Here is a 19,252-nt window from a genome sequence, read left to right on the forward strand (position 1 = left end):
AAGCTTTTGAAATGAATATATGTAAAAGATAAAAGAAGGATTGTGCTAAATCAAAAACAGATGACAAAATATTTGAGGTATACCCCACTGGCTTGGAGTGATTATTCAGGACGGAAATTTTATTTATTTAGAGAGAGTATTTATTTACACTTAAGACTCAACAGCAAAATATCTCAAGAGGAACTTGAAGAACTGGGGAGGAAACTATAGATTGCTCACTGTTCCAAATCACGATAAACCAATTAACCCTAAAAAGCTGTATACCTCTGAATCTTTTTCTAGATCAGGGAGTGGCAAACTACAGCCCCAGGCCAAATCCAGGCCACTGCCTGTTTTTATAAAGACAGCATTATTGAAACGCTGCCCCAATCATGTGTTTATGTGGTGTCCATGGCTGCTTTCACATTACAGCTGCAGAGCGACAGAGACTACTGGCCCACAAAGCCTAAAATATTTATTACCTAGCCCTTTACAGAAAAAGTTTGCCAATGCCTGTTCTAAATAATAAGGGAATTCACCATCTGACAACTCATTTGCTCCCTAAATGGGAATAAAGATGCAAATATAATTCTCACTTTGTACACAGCTAGCCCCAGTAAAACCCAGTGCCGACACAGCTAGAGCACAGACTTAAATCTGATAGGTGTCACATTGTGAGAGATGACCTACCCAAATCATCTGTCAAGTCTCCTCCTAATCCAGTGGAAGATCATAGGCTCTGGGAAATGGCAGACCCAAGTACAAATCCCATTTCCACCATGTCTTAGTTGAGCTTAATTTCCCTTCTGTAAAATTGAGATTATACCTTTCTTCCCCCACAGTATTTTTATTAGGAATAAATGAGGTCACATATATGAAAGTGCTTTGTGAATAATAAAATAGAAGGATAAGGCATTATTAGCACATAGACATTTAAGGAGACTAATTGGTTTAGATTTAGGGTCTCTCCATTATTTTGACTCAGATTTTCTTAACATGAGAGAAGTCTGCTCTTTTTAAGAATTTTCTTTGGATCAATTTAATTCAATATACACTTTTTCCAGTCTGCTATGTACAAGACACTCACAGGTCATTCTCCTTTTTAGATGAAGAAAAATTACTCTAATGACAAATAGACTTGTTCCATTTGGTTACAAAGTTTCTAACAAGGTGTGCATTTAATAGTTCAAAAAAAAAAAAGGGACAGTTAAATTAAAAGTGCTCTTGTAACCTAGCTCTTGTATTACTAATTCTATTTTCATTTCTAGCACCCATGCAGTGCCAGTTACATTCTCTAAACTTATTAACCATCACTTGATCAGACTTTTGTGTTTTAAAGCTAAAAGGAACGTTCTCTCCAAAGGAGCACTTCTAAAAAGCATATACAATAAGGCATTTTCACATGAAAACAACCTTAAAATGTATAGTTCTTTGTACTTTCCAGAGTACTTTCATATCTAAAATTATGTTTGATCCTCACCACAACCCTATCAGGTATGTAAGTATTGTTAAACTATTCCACAGAGGAAGACTCTGAGGCTCATGGAAGAAGAGCACCTTGTCCAAAATCATACAGCTAGCTGGTAAGTGGCAGTTGTGGACCCCCACCTTCAGAATGCAAGTTGGTACTCTTTCCACTCCACCGTCCTATGTGGGGATCACTCTTCCACATTGTGCGTAGCACTTCGGATGCTTTAGCAGTTGACTAAATCACATGACTACGATAACTGCTGCCGTTTACTAAGCACTGGCATGTACTGGCATAACTCTGGGTGTTTTACATATACCTCCAAGAGTAAATAAATTACGCATGCATAGGACATGGCACATAAACATAGTATTATATGTCATTAATAGCAACTATAATTCTTATTTCTAATCTATAAAAAACAACTCTGTAATTTAAGCATTTTATCTCAAGTTTTCAAATGAGGAAACTGAGAAAAGTTAGGTAAATACCCAAAGATGCAAAATTAGAAAATGGCAAAGCCCAGGGTCCCAGCCCAAGTTTGACTAACTCCAAAGCCCCCATGCCCGGGCCTTTCTCTGATGCTAAAAGCAGAGAATGCACATGAAAAAAATGAGAAGTGTGTTATAAAAAAAGATGAAAAGGGCTTCATGTTACCTTAATAGGCCAAGCAGGCAAAGGCTGTAAAAAGTTACACTCGTAAGGGTAGTCCACCATTGCCAGGTTCACCCAGGTTTCAGAGATCCAGTCTTTCAACATTCGGAAGTCCTGAAAATCTGTCAGTGGGCTGCATAAGTGAAGGGCCTCAGAAAGCCACTGCAAACCACTGCCTGAGAACAGAATCACATTGTTGGAATATACTTCTTCTAAAAAGTCCTAGTCAACAGAGGGCATTATAGACCATTTATTCTTCACTTGGCATTTCAGAAAAGTCAGTCTTCCATTTGTCCAAGATGCTTCTTCAATATTTGGTAAAATATTATTCGAGCAACTGGATAATCTCACAATAGACGAGTCAGGGATCTTACCAGAGTTAGTATTCTGAATTATTCCTCGTTTTGTTGAGATACTATTTTCAATTATAATTAAAAAAAAATACATATGGGTACCCAGAATATATAAAGAATTGATACAATCAATAAGCTAGAGGCAAACAACACTATTTTTTAAAATGGGCCAAATTAATATATGAAAAAGTATTCAACTTCATTAGTAATCAGGCAAATGCAAATTTAAAGCATAATATCATACCACTACATACCTGCCCAGGTGAAAGATGTGGTAGTTTGCTTCTACAAAGATTACAGCCTTGGAACTCTATGGGACAGTTCTGTTCTGTCCTACAGAGTCGTTATGAGTCGGAATTGACTCAATGGCAAAGGGTTAGACATGTATGAACACATTTATAGTAGCACTATGAATAGTGGCCAAAACCTGACACAGCTGCAATGCTACAGAATGGACAGTAGAAATAAACTCAGTATGTTCATTTCATGGAACACTATAGCAGTGACAATGCATAAACTAAAACTAAATAAAACAAATGGATGAATCTTAACAAATATAGTATTGACCAAAAGATGGCAGACACAAAATATATATACAACATGATTTTAATTACCAAAAAATTCAACAACAGGCAAAATTAATCTATGTTTCTAGAAGTGAGGACAGTGATGAGTCTGGCAGATGTGGAGGGAGTGACTGGAAAGGGCGCGAGAGGATCTCTGAGATGCCGGTATGCTTGCTCTCTCTTGACCTGGATACTAGTTACACTACGTATTCGCTTTGTAAAAATTCATCAAGCTGTACCTTCTGATATTTGTACTTTTCTGTATGCATGTTATACTTGAATAAAAGCTTACTTAAAATGTAAGAAGTGTTGAATTTAAGAAGTGAAAAGTAAGAAACCAGGAAAAAAAAAAAAACACAATTCTGCCCTCCTAACTAAAACTTACTTGTAGTTGCAAGTCGATTAATGACATTCCAGGATCTCCGGATGCTCTCTGAACAATTTGGGCCACTTTTCTTAAAATCTCTAGTTACGATCTCCATAAATATACCACAAGGTACCAAATCTTCAAACTGCCAGATAGGAGCAGAGGCTGCAAGAGCGCTAAATGGTAAGGAAAACAAGGAAGGAGAAAAGCAAAAAAAATTGTAACTCACCTAATTCAAGTTTTAAAATTGAAACTGAGATTGAAAAAACTGGTGATAAAAATCACATACCTACTGTCCTATAGGGTCACTATGAGTCGGAATCGACTCAGTGGCACTGGGTTTTTTTTATTGATGAGATAGAAACTAGAAATTTCAGTACAATATAACGGAAAATGTTTTACCTGAAATGAATATCTAAGTTTGTTTTGACAATCATTAAGAAGTGCTCATGTCCAACATAAACACACTTACCCAACCACTAAATGAGGATATTTCATCCTGAACCACGCTGCAAGCATGCCACCGTAAGAGCCCCCTACTGCAATGACAGGTTGATTTTCAGCTCCTGGGATTGTTTGTTTCAAGTGTTTGATTAACTTGGCAAAATCAGCCAGAGCTTGTTCTGATGTCAGAAAATTCAAGTGTCTGGAATCCTAAAGAAAAATAACAAAGAACATGGGTATAAGCGTGCACATAATAGCAGCTTAGCATAGCATGGATCCAGGAAAGAGCCAGAGTCAGATAAGCTTTTCTCCAAATAGAATTTCCAGGCAATGGAGCTGATACGTCCAGTCAAAGCAGTAGCAGTGTCGATTTAAACAGCTCATGAAAAGATGGTTTTAAGTTTAAGAACATAATGTATCTTGCATTCAAATATAATTTCTACTAAATGGTATTTACTAAAGACCTTGTTGAGGCTATAGAAACAAATAACATGTAACAGCAATGTGATATAGTGAAAAAAATCCAAACTAAATAGAACAACTGTTATATCATGCTCTTATTTCAGATCTTGATACATTTAAAATGGCTAATAGATATGCAGAGGTAAACTAAATCCTGCGGAAAACTGAGGTAAGGATTCAGTAAAAATAACTCATCCTATATTATCCAAAAGATTACGTATTACATCTGCCATACCAACAATGTGAAACAAACTAGCCTGCTTGACAAAATCAGCTATGAGATTGGGGGGAAAAAACCACACAGAGCAACTATTTTCAGGCATAGGCTGTCAGGTAGCTTAAAACATTGATTCCTGAGGGAAGGGAAACTCCCAAAATAAGTTCCATGACCATCTAGCTCTCTGCCTAGGGCAATTACCAAGTAGAACTCAAACACTGACCTCCTGAGCAGAAAAAGGCTAACGAGCTGTTTTTAAAATAAGTCCACAAACTCTTGACACTCCTCCCATCAAAGGGTGAAACCTAATTCTCTTCCCTTTGAACTTAGGCTGGACTTAGTGCCTTGGTTCTAACAAACAAAACATGGCAGAAGTGCTAGTGTGTGACTTCCAAAATTAGGTCATAAAAAAGCATTGTAGCTTCCATCTTGTTCTCCTGGTCTGCCAACTTTGAGGAAGCTAGTCATGGGAACACTCAAGTAGGTCTTTAGAGAAGCCCAGGAGGAGAGGAACTGAGGCCTGTTGCCAACATCAGGTATTAATTAGTCACTCACATGAGTGAGCCACCTTCAAAGTGGATCCTCCAACCCCAATCAAGCCTTCAGATGACTGCAGTGCCGGCCAACATTTTAACCTCATGAGACCCTCTGAGACAGAACCATTCAGTTATCCTACTCCTAATACCTGATCCACAGAAGCTATGAGGTAGTAAACGGTTTTTGCTGTTTTAAGCCACTAAATTTTGAGATAATTTGCTATGCTGCAGTAGATAAGTAATAGTAATACAGCTATCCGCCAATATTAGGCTATCCTCTGTTTGACCTTTATGCTTTAGTCTCACCACTGTTTGACTCCTTTCATCATTTGGCATATTCCTAATCACAGTTCCATCTTACCTCTTTTCTATGTATGTCACCTACTCACTTAGCCTACCCCTTATCAAAAATACGTGCTTTCTGACTTCTTACCCCCTTTCTCACTGTCTGTCACTATTCTTTACTCCCAGTTTTCATGGCACTACATACAGTTGAAGGAGCCCTGGTGATACAATGGTTAAGCTCTTGGCTGATAACCTAAAGGTCAGTGGTTGAAAACCACCAGCCACTCCGTGACAGAAAAGACCTGGTGATCTGTTCGCATAAAGATTTCAGCCTAGGAAACCTTATAGGGCAGTTCTACTCTGTCCTATAGGGTTGTTTGGAGTAGGAATCCACTTGATAGCATACAGCAACATGTACAGTTGAGAGCAATTTTTTTTTCCAATCCTCACATAATATTTGTAATATCTCTCATGCTACTGACAAATTCTGTGAGCATAAGAAGGGAAAGAAGCATATCAAAGAGACTCCTTAGCTCCATTTTGCTAATAGAATATGAATTCCAAGGACCTAGGAAGGGAGTTGGAAACCCTGGTGGTGTAGTGGTTTAAGTGCTACGGCTGCTAACCAAAAGGTCAGCAGTTCGAATCCACCAGGCGCTCATTGGAAACTCTATGGGGCAGTTCTATCCTGTCCTATAGGGTTGCTATGAGTCGGAATCGACTCGATGGCACTGGGTTTTGGTAGGAGGGGAGTTATGTTCCTATCTGCAAGAAGCTCCTTCTCAATGGCTTCAGGACCTATCAACTCCCTAATCAGATATTCATGCAAGATAATAAACTAAAGGATAGAATTTCCTATGAAGCCTACCAAAATATCAGCAAATTGTTCTGCTTTCTATTTGTAACACAAGGACACGTTTTATTTATTTTAGTTATAAGCCTATGAGAACAAAAATAAAAGCTGCTTTGAAAATAGGCAGCCTAGAAAATGATTGGCCCAAGTTCTTCCAGCTTAGAATTTCCCAAAAGCATGGCATGTGTATGCCGGTGGTATGCAAGATGATATCAGGTAAGACAACAGCATTTTCAATTTAATACTTATCATTTTACTTTCATGTAAATTAGAAAAAATAACTAGCACATAAAGCCCTTGATTTTAACCAATTTCATTGCTTAAAATAATGCTAAGCTTGAAAAGTGAGTTGTTTAAAGAAAAACATTAATAACAATACAGGTGGCAAACTGATATAGCCAGAATCACAAGGGAAGCACGTGAGTGACTCAGTGAAGGAAGAAGTTTCCTAGTTCATTAGGTGCAGAGTCTGCAGCCGAGGCCAGAGCTCCTTGTGAGAAAGTAAAGGCCAGAGGGAATGCAAGTGACCAGCTGGCCTCAAAGAATCATAGAGATTTTCTGTCCTTATTTTATTGATTATATTTTCTTGAAAATATCTTGTGAAACAAATATTTGAGTACTCATTATATATTTCCAGTGGTAGACACAATAATTTAAGTGTATAATTTATGAAACAGAATCTTTTACTGACATTTTCAAAACAATAAAAAGTTCCCTGCACTGTTTCTACAGCCATGGATTAAGACTTACCTGGCTAAGTCTAGCCTTATCACACTGAGTTAAGAAGTGATTTATATTAGAAATGATAATAATAGAGCCAAAAAAAAAAAAAAAAACCCTCAATCTGTTCAAATTCCATATAAGGGTAAAAGATTAAGCACAACTTACTAAGAGTTCAAGCAGAACAAGTTAAAGCTATCATTTCTTTCTCATAGTGGGGAATGTAATTAGAAAATGTCCTATATCTAAAAAAAAGCTTGTAAACTTAAAAAAATAAAAGTATACTTACCTTGAATGAGTTAGCACCAAAGGGGAGGGACTCTCCATAGTATCGGTGTTCAGCAAACACCAACATAGCTTTCAGTTCCTCAGCCACATCCCACATGAACCCCTAGCAAGATTTCACAAATTCACAGGATAAAATCAAGATGTGAACAAGGTCACTGAACCCTTTTTTTTGCAAACCATATGAAATGGATGTTAAACCAGACCAAAAAGGGGTCTCTAGGAAATTGTGCAATTTATGTTTGTTCTACAGATAAATGATATAATACCTATTTCATTGTTGCACATCCAATTGCATAATGTATTAGAGTGAAACAATTAAAAATAAGCCTAGGCTGCTCATCTATCAGTTACTCCATTTCTCCTTATCCTAACATGAAAGCCCTAGAATCAACATTTTGTCTAAAAAGTCCTCAAATTTTCATCAAGTTGTACTCTGTGCCAAATATTATAGGCAATAGCTGAGGATATCCAGGTTATCCTTCTACTCATAGGCATTTACAACATAAAAGAGAAAACAGCACAAATAAACACACTAGACTCTCTTATGCGGACTTATACTTTTTTTGCTAAATAGCAGCTAACAATAAATAGCTAATATTAATTGAGTGTTTACACTGTGTCAGGCCCTGTTCTAAGCACTTTACATGTATTCTTTTAATTATTACAACAATCTTAGAGATAGGCACTTTGATTATGCCTCTGTATTGTGTACCTACAGCTTGTCATTAATCAATCACTGCATTTTTTCACTTACTTCAGCTGTGGCCTCAGAATTCTCCACAAGCATTCTAGGCAGTCAACATCGATTAGACTTAAATTTAGCACAAGGAGCCCTGGTTGCTCAGTGGCGCACTGGTTAAGTGCTCAACTGTTAACCAAAAGTTCAGCAGTTCACCCTCCCTACCCTCCTTGCTTCACAGGAGAAGAACGTGGCAGTCTGCTTCCATAAAGATTTACAGCCTTGGAAACCCTATGGGGCAGTTCTACTCTGTCCTACGGGGTCACTAGAAGTCTGAAACGACTCAATGGTAGCAGGTTGTTTTTTTTGTTGTTTTTTTTTTTTAATTTAGCACAGGACATTAAACCTATTTGCCATTCCTAGTACCGTTGTTGTTTCTTGTCCTCATAAACAAACGAACAGTTAGGAGATCCGTATGCATGTGAGGATGGAGAATTTAACCTGATGTCTATAATGGTTTCGATAACCACACTTTCTCTCTTAAGGACCTACTCACTCACTGCCATTTGTCTACAGACCCTCTAACACCAGCTCAAGCAACCCCTCCTCTGCCTGGCTCACCTGATCACTCCCTGCATCTATTTCAGGAATATCTTTATTTAAAAAAAAAAAAAAATCCATGTAATATATTAACATTTAACATTATGTGCCAGCACTGTACCAAGTTCTTCTTTTATTTATTTAGTCTTCATAACTCTATGAACTAAATGTTATTATACCCATTTAACAAATGAAAAAACTGAGACACAGAAAACAAGCAAATAGCTACATTATTTTTTACGCTCACAAACACAGTCATTCGGGCAACATCCCCAGTTCCCTAAGATTAGAATTCAGAAACCCCGATGGCAGAACGGGATGTAGCAGGCATAGCCAGATGTAGGTAAAGCACCAGCTTCCTGCACGCAGCACATGTGTCTCATATCTCCTGTATACAAAGCAATGGTGCTGCCAGGCTGCGCTGCCAGGCTGTGCTAAGTGTATAACATGGTGTTTGCACAATGTCCAAATCACATAATGTCCTATTTCACAGAATACATCATGGATATTAAGCAACACATGACTGTGTAGGAAAGCTGGTAGAACAGGAAAGATAAATTAAAACATAGCTACAACTTTACCTTTGCCCACTCCTATGTGATTTGTCAAACTTGTATTTTTTTTCTTCTTATTTTGCATTTTCATTTTATTCATTCATCTACCTAATAAATATTTATTGAGTATCTACTATATGCCTAGTGTAGTCCTGGACTCTGAATACAACACTAAACAAACACACACAAATCCATGCCCTTATGTAGTTTTATAGGCCAGAAACAAAATAATTAAGTAAATAAATGGAATGTTAGGTGATATGTGCTATGGAGAAAAATAAAGCATAAGAAGAAGACAGGGAATATAAGGGCTCAATTTTGAATATGGCATTCAGGGAAGAAATTAAAAATATATACTTTTCATAGAAAATTTAGAAAACACAAATGAGCAAAAATAACCTAATAAAATAATCCATAACATTTTGGTATGTCTTGTTCCAGTCTTTTCTTATACAGATAGAAAGAAGACTTGTTTGATGGTGATGTTTTATGTTTTGTTCTGTTTTTACAAAATTGGGATCCTACCATGCCACTATCAACATCAATTGGGACGGTAGGATCCCAATTTTGTAAAAACAAAACAAAAATGCATTTGTAGTGTATTTTTTTTTAATCTTACTATATATCGTGACCATCTTTCCATGCCACTAAGCCCTGGTGGTGCAGTGGTTAAGAATTCAGCTGCTAACCGAAAGGTCACCAGTTCAAATCCACCAGCCACTCCTTGGAAACCCTGTGGGGCAGCTCTACTCTGTCCTATAAAACCCAACAGGGTCCCTATAAATCGGAATTGACTCGATGGCAATGGACTCTTTTTTTGTTTGTTTGTTTATTAATATGTCCTTCTATAGCAATGTTTTCTAGGTAGGAGGAATAAAGAGGCTCTATCGAGTCCCATGGAAAACATTCCTGAGCCCACCCGACCCCTAATGAAGTGAGAATCTTAGTGCAGAATGCAAGTAGCCAAAAGTAGTGTGTAAAACGTGCTGCTGATAATTCTAATTTGTACAAGCTTCTCCCTCCTTTAAATAGCTCCTCATTCAACTTTGTGAACCCTTATTGTAAATTAATGGAAGTATTTCATTGTATGACTGGACCTTAATATATTTAACCACTCCCAAGTCATGAGGAATTTATAAATAGCTTTGTCATACCCCTTCTATTTCCCCACAGCCTCATTCACTCCAGAAATTAGCTAGGGTTTTCTTAAATCTTTTAAAATTTGATTGTCTAAAAATGCTATTTCATTATTTTAATTTATAACGCTTTAAGGTTACATATGCAGGTTCATTGGACATCTGTATTTTTTTATGAATGGCTTATTATTTTTTTTCTGTTACTAGTGTGTTTATCTTTTTTATATGAAGAATTTTACAATTAAGTACAGTAATGCTTGGCCATATACACTATAAACCTTTCTTTTTCAGTTTATCATACTAAAAGGCAAATTTTTTCAGCAGAGGAATTTCACAAATTTGCACATACCGTATTATTGCAAAACCAGATAATGTCCCCTTCATTACCAGTGTAGAAAAGTATTGATCCACCATCTTTCTTCCAGTATTTATCGGCTATTAGGTACCGCTGTTTAAAAGTTTTATTAATGTCAAATCCAAAATGATCAACCTATGATAAAAACGAAACAAAAAGACATTAAGAAAAGTAATTAAATGAAATCAACATAAAGTAATTAAATCAATTCTTCCATCAAAATTAATCTATCCTACAAAAATAATCTCAAAAAATTTTAAAATTTCATTTGGTTTTGTTGTTAGGGGTAGTAGTGATATTGTTATTTTGAAATTATTTTATTTATATTTTAAGATAAAGTAAACAAGTAATCATGTTTTTATTATTGGTGATCAAGATTTTCACTGTGAGAGAAAAGGTACAATGATAATATCAAAGTAGCTATTTTAAAATACAATAATGTTAAAATTGGAAACCCTAGTGGCACAGTGGTTAAGAGCTACACTGCTGGCCAAAAGGTCAGCAGTTTGAATCCACCAGGCATTCCCTGGAAACCCTATGGGGCAGTTCTACTCTGTCCTTTTGGGTCACTGTGAGTCAGAATCAACTAGATGGCAACAGGTGTTTTTTTTTTTTTTTGTCTTTTTTTTAATGTTAAAATTAAATTGGAAATAACAAAGATATCCTTTGTATTTGAATTTTTATCATCCAGATGTCCAACATCAAAATTCAAGAACTAAAAAGAACACTGAAAATACTGTCACCTCAGCCAGTAACAACAGAAATTCCAAGTGCCAGCATTTTGGTGTCTAATACCCACTAAAAGGAACCAGGGCTTGTAAGTGAAGTGGCTGACTGACATGTGGGATAAAGAAGCTACAAGATGCTGTGCTAGGAAGCAAGGAATTGCTCAATCATTAATGGAATTACATCTAACAGACTTAGGAGCCAACTTCAAGGGACTATCACTGGCTAGTTTTTAACAATTTTGAACATAAAAAAGAATAATGATTGCAGTTGATTGAAACACTCAATTCATGAAAATCCATTACCTAATTATATCAAAGAAAAGCAAGAAAAAAATTAATTTGCCAACATTTAAGGTAGTTATTTTATTAAGCCAAGTCCTTACTTTGAAAGTCAGGAATAAAAAGGCGAAGACCTCCCAACTTGGGTTTCCAATGAAACTATTTCAGGGTACTAGGTCTCAGTTGATTAGGAAGAGCTCTGTTTAATAGAATGTGAGCTAATGAATGCAGAAAAAATGACAGAGCTAGAAAAATGACAGCTTGGCAATGCCTAATGAAGTTACTGATTTGGGCAAGAATTATTAACTGGTGTTAAAAGTATTAGGAGAATGGATAATAGGGAAACGGATACTCATATGGTAGCTAAGTAATACAGATATTCTATAAAATACATAATACTCTCTTGTCACAAAGGGAAAATATAACTTTACAGTGGAAGGCTCAGGGTGTCATCACATCATCTAGTGACCACTAATGGTGGAGCAGGCAGGGATTAGGTACCTATCTCCTCGTGTGGTACACGAAGCATACATCATGTGCAACTATTCTTGCCAAAAGTGTTCAACTTGTATCTAATTCAATCTGTAGATCTAATGTCTTGTTTCTAGGAAATACAGAAGGTAGAAGCATAAGTTAAAGACACTTACTCTAAAGAAGCCATCAGACAAATCCAAAGGCAGCCTATTACACAAGACGATGGCATGGTGATGTCATGAAAAAGGGTTATTTTAGATTAAATCAATCTTAAGGAACATAGTAACCAGATGAAATGCACGATCCTGGATTGGATCCTGGTTTGAACAAATAAGCCTTAAGTGACAATTGGGTTATTTAGGGACAACTGGGCTAATTTGAATACGGATTGGGTATTAGATGATACTAAACACTTATTGTTAATTTTGTTAGGTGTGATCATGTTATTTTGGCTACATAAGAAAACATTTTTTAATTTTACGGCTGTACACTGAGCAATTTTGAGATAGAATGTCATCCTGTCTGTAATTTACTTGGAAACAGTTCAGCATGAAAAAGTAAAGCTAAGGGTAATGGAAATTTTTGGAAACAGTCGTGATGACTGCATATCATGATGAACATAATTAATGTCACTGAACTGCACATGTAAAAAAATGTTGAAATGGCTAATGTTTTGTTACATATACACTTACCACAATAAAAAGATAAAGTAGAGTGAATTTAAAAGAAGAAACATTTAATCTATATGAAAAGAGACAAAACACAGAAGATAGTGAGACTTTGCAAGGCAAGCTAATAAACATGTCAAAAAAATAAAAATCACGCAATAATTTTAAGCCTAAATTGAACTTTAAACATACATATATATATTTTAGATTTTTACCCTCTCCTTAATAAACTCGCTATTTAAAACATAATTATCAAATCTGGCGACACAGTAAGATTCATGTACAACTATCTGAACTTATAGAGTTACCCTCACAGCTCTGGCCCCACTGAGCCTTTAGGGTCTTGGGGGCTGAATTCCCCAGCGCTTTGGAGGGACAGGAGTGAGAATGCAGTGTCTGGTCTGGAGCCAACACAGGCTGACCCAGTGCTGCGCCAGGCTCTCAGGGCAGGTGTTGGTTCTGCCAACAGTGGTTCTCCTTGTGAAGGCTGCAGACCAGCAGCATTAGTATCACCTGAGAACTTGTCAGAAATGCAAATTCTCTGACTTCTTCCAAGACCTACCGAATCAGAAACTGGGGGGGTGGGGGGGTGGAGCCCCGTAATCTGCGTTTTAACAAGCCCTCCAGATGATTCTGATGAATGACTAAAGCTGGAGAACCACTGAGTTAGTATATGCCCTCAAATGAGACATAAACCTGCTGTTCTTTCCCTTTAATGGTGTGAGCATCTCACCATGCTGAGTAAGGCTCTGATGTTTAAAGATTTAAATTACCACCAAATGTGGTACCCAAATAAAATCAAACTGTATCATTTGAAGCTCAATAGAAGAAACCACTGTTTCAACTAAGGGGAAAGACTGGCTGCGTGGTACTTAGTGAAAGGAGGTACAAGGGTCTTTAACAAGGTGTTGTCCTGTGGGATTCTACCAGCGATTTTCACCTTACCTACTGACATTAAAGCCTAGCCTCCCTGTAAAATGAAATATTGCTGTAACCTTTAAAAGCAGCCCACACGTCTGGGGTCTTAAACGCTAGCAAGCGGCCATCTAAGATGCATCAATGAGTTTCAACCCACCTGGATCAAAGGAGAATGAAGAACAACAAGGTCACAAGGTAATTATGAGCCCAAGAGACAGAAAGGGCCACATAAACCAGAGACTACATCATCCTGAGACCAGAAGAACTAGATGGTGCCCGGCCACAACCGATGACTGCCCTGACAGGGAGCACAACAGAGAACCCCTGAGGGAGCAGGAGAACAGTGAGATGCAGACCCCAAATTCTCATAAAAAGACCAGACTTAATGGTCTGAGACTGGAAGGACCCCAGTGGTCGTGGCCCCTAGACCTTCTGTTGCCCCAGGACAGGAACCATTCCAGAAGCCAACTCTTCAGACATGGATTGGACTGGACAATGGGTTGGAGAGAGATGCTGATGAGGAGTGAGCTACTTGTATCAGGTGGACACTTGAGACTATGTTGGCATCTCCTGTCTGGAGGGAAGATGGGAGGGCAGAGGGGGTTAGAAACTGGCAAAATGGTCACGAAAGGAGAGACTGGAAGGAGGGAGCAGGCTGACTCTTTAGGGGGAGAGTAAATGGGAGTATGTAGTAAGGTGTATATAAGTTTATATGTTAGAGACTGACTTGATTTGTAAACTTTCACTTAAAGCACAATAAAAATTATTTTAAAAAAAAGCAGCCCACAGAGAAAAACTTCCAATAATTCTGTCTAAAGGTTTCAAATTTGAAAATATGGGTATGTATATGTAAGGGCCAGCAGTGGTTCAGTGGTAGAATTCTTGCCTTCCAAGCGGGAGACCCAGTTTCAATTACCAGCCGATGAACCTTAAGAGAAGCCAGCACTCGTCTGTCAGTGGAGGCTTGGGTGTTGCTATCATGCTGAACAGGTTTCAGTGGAGCTTCCAGACTAATACAGGGTAGGAAAAATGGGCCTGGTGATCTACTTCCAACAAATAAGCCATTGAAAATCCTATGGATCACAACAGTCCAATTACATTGTATATGAGATCACCAAGAGTAAGAGGCCAACTTGACAGCTGCTAACAACAATAATTTGTACATGTAGGACTCCCTGGATGGTGCAAATGATTAAAGTGCTCAGTTACTAACCAAAAGGCTGGAGGTTTGAGCCTATCCTAAGGCACTTAGAAGAAAGGCCTAGAGATCTACTTCTGAAAAAGTGGACATTGAAAACCCTGTGAAGCACTTGCTCTACTTTGACATGCATAAGGTAGCCATGAGTGAAAGTCAACTCAATGGCATTTTTTTTTTTTTTTTTTTTGGTGGTGGTGTTTAAGCAAAAACAAAACCCATTGCCAACAAGTCAGTTCCAACTCACAGTGACCCTATAAGAAAGAGTAGAACTGCCTCACAGGGTTTCCAAGGAGCAGTTGGTGGATTCAAACTGCTGGCCTTTTGGTTAGCAGCTGAGCTCTTAAGCACTGTACCACCAGGATTCCACTGAGTACTTAAAATACCACCAGGGTTCCATGGAGTACTTAGAGGGAATAAATGAGGTAGAGGGAGATGATGAAGCTCTTTACAGAATTACAGGAAGAATCCTTAGCATGTCAAAATATCCTGTCTTCTGAGTGCTTCACATAAATATCGAACAGCTGGAAACATACAGTGAGCTATCCTTTCTGAAACAGTAATTTCTAAATTTACGTGGCTCCTTCTCATCATCAAGGATGTCAACTTTTGGCTATATAACTAGACCGCTTCCAAAGCTAATGGCCAGGTTAGTTCACTGGGAGCAGGGTGCCCTCTGCTGTTGAAAACTGGGTTCGACAGACCACTTCCGTATCTGTGCTCCTGAATAGAGATTTTATAAATCACAAAATGAAAAGGCAACAGGGGCCTCAGAAACCATTTGATCTGTGTTGTAGAAATGAAGAAAAAGGGGTCAGAGAGGTCAAGTGACTTGGCCAAGGTCACAAGTCAGGCAGAGCTGGGACTTTTAATTATTTTTGAAGTTTGGTTTATCGAAACAACGAAAATAAATAATAGTATTGTAAAAGCAACACAAGCGTGTCCTCAAAAAGGAAACACACCTCTGGTGACACACAGCAGTTCCTTCCAGAATGTCCGGGAAATTTCAAGAGATGCTCCATCCCTCCACCTTGTGGAGGAGAAATGGATTCATGAGAACCAGTAGGTGAGTAAGAACAAAGAACAACCTTTAAACAAAGTTTATTGTGACAAAAATAATTAAACTTTAAAACTGCTCAAGAATAAAGTTCATACTCAGAAAAGCTTATTATATTGTATCTGTTGGATACAGTTTTTGTGTGTCGTCGTTGGTGGGAGGGGGGCAGATAACACAGAGTACCTACTATGTGCTTGGCAGGGGGCTGGTGCTTTACACAGATCACCTCATCATCCTGCCAGTCACCCTCTGGGGTCACTTTCCTTATACCAGTCTTATAGGAAGGGATACTCTGATGCTCAGAGGTCAGGTAACTTGCCCAAAGTAAGATAGCTAATAAGTAGAAAGCAACTTAACCCCTACTCAGTCCTGTCTCTCTTCACTACATCACACTACATTCGACAGATAGGACTGACCCCAAACTTCAACCTTTGGTAGGGGATACTAGAGTATCTTTCTACAAAATCTGCAAAATGAAGTCAGCGGAGGCTTGCATGTTGCTATGATGTTGAATAGGTTTCAGCAGAGCTTCCAGGCTAACGCAGAGTAAGAAGAAAGGCCTGGCAATCTACTTCCAAAAAATTAGTCAGTGAAAACCTGTGGATCACAATGGTCCAGTCCCGTTGTACATGGGGTCACCGTGAGTCAGCAGCTGACTCGACAGCAGCTACCAACGACAATTTACTAATAGTTACACTGCTGGATACAGGACACCTAAAACATTTCAGCAAATCAAGAAATAACATGAACTGTCAAACGGCAGGTCAGTGTTTCTTCAGAGGAAGACTCTGACACCATCTGTAGGCTAAACAGCTCTGGGACAGCACCACCATGTGATCGATAACCTGCGATGGCTTCTGCAAGCTCTGTACCACTAGAATTACCTGACCACAGCTTAAGCTCCCAAATTAGGAGATAAGGTGCCACAGATTATTAAATATGGACATAAATTTTAGGGGATGTTACACCATCAGAGGGCGCTGTTGTATAAGTAGTAAAGTGGAAGAGCCCCCGTAAGTTTTAAGTAATAGATTCATAAAATTTTAGGGCAAGAAAGGAACTTATATACTAAGGCCAATCTCTTAAATGACGAAAAATGAAGAAATTGAGATTCAGAGAAGTCAATTATGTAAAACTTTTCTTTTTAAAATAATTTAAACATGGTAACCATTACCTTTTTTTTTTTTTTTCTTTTTCTTTTTTAGTCACCCTTCTTTTTAAAATAAAGGTTACAAATTTATGCTGTTAGAAGCCAAGATACTGGTTACACTCACAGGGTAGAAACAATTCTAAATGACATTGAAGGGTTTCTGGAGTTGGGATAGTGCATTTTTCTATACATACCATCGTGAGATAATAATAGATTTTTTAACATTTTTTAAAATTTCGTATGTTTTATTTTATAGTATACATGTGATGCTTACATTTTGATTTCACTATACAGTCATATGTAAATTATATTGTGCTAAATCATATCTGTTAAATTTTTTATTCATTAAGAAATATTTATGGAGTCCTTATTAAGTGGCAGGCAATGAGGAAAGAGAACTGACAAGGAGACAATTCCATCTCAAGAAGTTCTATATCTAATAGAAATGATAGACATGCTACTAAACAATCACACTACCGTGTGGCTAAGTTCTACATACAACGTGCCATGGAAGCTCAAAAAGTAAGTTACTATCCCTGACTAAGGGAACCATGGAAGACTTCACAGAGGAGTGAAATCGGAGTTGACTCTAGAAGCCTACCTACAACTTTCTGAGGTACAGAAGAGCATTTCAAGCAAAGGGAAAAAAAAAAAAAACATGTGCAAAGCTATGATGAACTGCGCAGAGCAAGGTACACTCAGGAACTGTTGTTTTTGTGGCAGAAGATACAGAGCTTTTGAGGGGAAAAGATAGATGAAATTAGATACATCGGCTGGTCCCAGATTTAGACATGGAAATCTTCCTAATAAAGAGAAATCCAGCTGAAATCCAAGATTGCTGCTCTAAACCAACAGTGAATGAAATAGGTCCACTAAAAATAGGCTTCACAAAGGCAGGGGCTTTTGTCTGTTTTATTCACTGCTAAATTCCCAGTAACTAATACAGTACCTGGCACATAGTAGAAACCCAATACGTATATAATGAACGAATGAATAAATGCACACATGCATCCTGGCTCTGCCATTGATAAGAAGCCACATCCAACATAGCTGCATAGAGCAGTGTGACCTGAAGCACTGAGAATGGACAGCAAAGTTCCCAAGAAGATAGAAGCTTCTGCAAGTTTGTTTATCGCATGGGTCTGTTACTGGCTTTGGAAATCTTGGTGGCGTAGTAAAGAGGTATGGCTGCTAACCAAAAGGCTGGCAGCTCAAATCCACCAGGCGCTCCTTGGAAACCCTATGGGGCAGTTCAACTTGGTCCTATAGGGTCGCTTTGAATCGGAATCGACGCGACCGCAATGGGTTTAGTTTTGGTTTGGTTACTGGCTTTGGAAAGAGAGCACCGTAGTTGGGTGTGCCTTTTGCCCAGTGATGCATCGTGCACCTAAGGGAGAATTCAAGCCTGAAATTTAAGATCAAATTACAACAGTTCAGTCTTACACAGGTTGCCAAGGAAGTAGGAGCTACATATCCTCTGCAATGGGAGAAACAGAGATAAATAACTACAAATAATACAGATAGAAGACCTAACATATATTTAGGTAACATATTTTACCTAAAAGATAATCTGACCTTGTCATAGTATTGTAGTGAAGATTTTACAACTAGAAATGACTTCAAAGCTGTGGCTCTCAACCAGCACACAATTATTTAACCTGAATAACATCTTCCTATAAAATGGATATAATGCTCATTCGGCAGCATGCTGGTGTATGGTGAACCTAAATATGCTGCAAAATGTTGACTTGATCAATGTATGAACTGCAACTTTCCAATAACAGAGTTTTATATAAGAAGGAAGAAATTTGGGAGGTAATATGCTGAGGGAAAGAAGTAACTAGATGGGATATTTGAGGCTATGGGGGTGGGTGGTGTGTGTGATAAAGACAGGTCCTGAGAAGAAACGAGAGAATGGGGTCAACAGCACAGATGGAAGAATTTGACTTGCACAAAAAGAAGAAACCCTCGTCCAATGGGAGATGGCTGCAGGCAGAAGGAGTTGAATTTCTAAATGGAAAGGAAGAAAACTGATGGGGCTCTAGCTAAAGTGCCTTAATTTTTTAATCAATGAAGGGGGGGTAAACTTGTCTGTTAAAGAGAGAACAAAAAGAACACGAAAGGCAACGATTTGGAGATAGAGGTAAAAGTCTATCACAGAAGAAGGATCTGGTGCCTAGACCTCCACACAGTCCCTGAGATTGGAAACTGTGAATTTGCAGGCTGACAACCTACCCTGTTGTGAATTTTCTTTAGCCACAGCCCAG

General features: G+C 38.1%; 1 protein-coding gene across 2 annotated transcripts in view; it reads right to left on the bottom strand.

Annotated features, from left to right (window-relative positions):
* Positions 1 to 19,252, bottom strand: part of PRCP (prolylcarboxypeptidase) — a 101,966-nt gene that overhangs the window by 26,208 nt on the left and 56,506 nt on the right. The window contains exons 2-6 of one of the 2 annotated variants that reach the window (XM_003418537.4): positions 10,511 to 10,651; positions 7,194 to 7,295; positions 3,860 to 4,041; positions 3,406 to 3,563; positions 2,105 to 2,277 (exon numbers count right to left, since the gene is read on the bottom strand). In XM_003418537.4, the coding sequence (XP_003418585.1) occupies positions 2,105 to 2,277; positions 3,406 to 3,563; positions 3,860 to 4,041; positions 7,194 to 7,295; positions 10,511 to 10,651 (756 nt within the window). The remainder of the gene's footprint in view (positions 1 to 2,104; positions 2,278 to 3,405; positions 3,564 to 3,859; positions 4,042 to 7,193; positions 7,296 to 10,510; positions 10,652 to 19,252) is intronic. The other variant, XM_064288768.1, reaches the window with a different exon arrangement.

Source organism: Loxodonta africana, chromosome 7 (genome assembly GCF_030014295.1).
Source record: "Loxodonta africana isolate mLoxAfr1 chromosome 7, mLoxAfr1.hap2, whole genome shotgun sequence".
Taxonomy (NCBI): domain Eukaryota; kingdom Metazoa; phylum Chordata; class Mammalia; order Proboscidea; family Elephantidae; genus Loxodonta; species Loxodonta africana.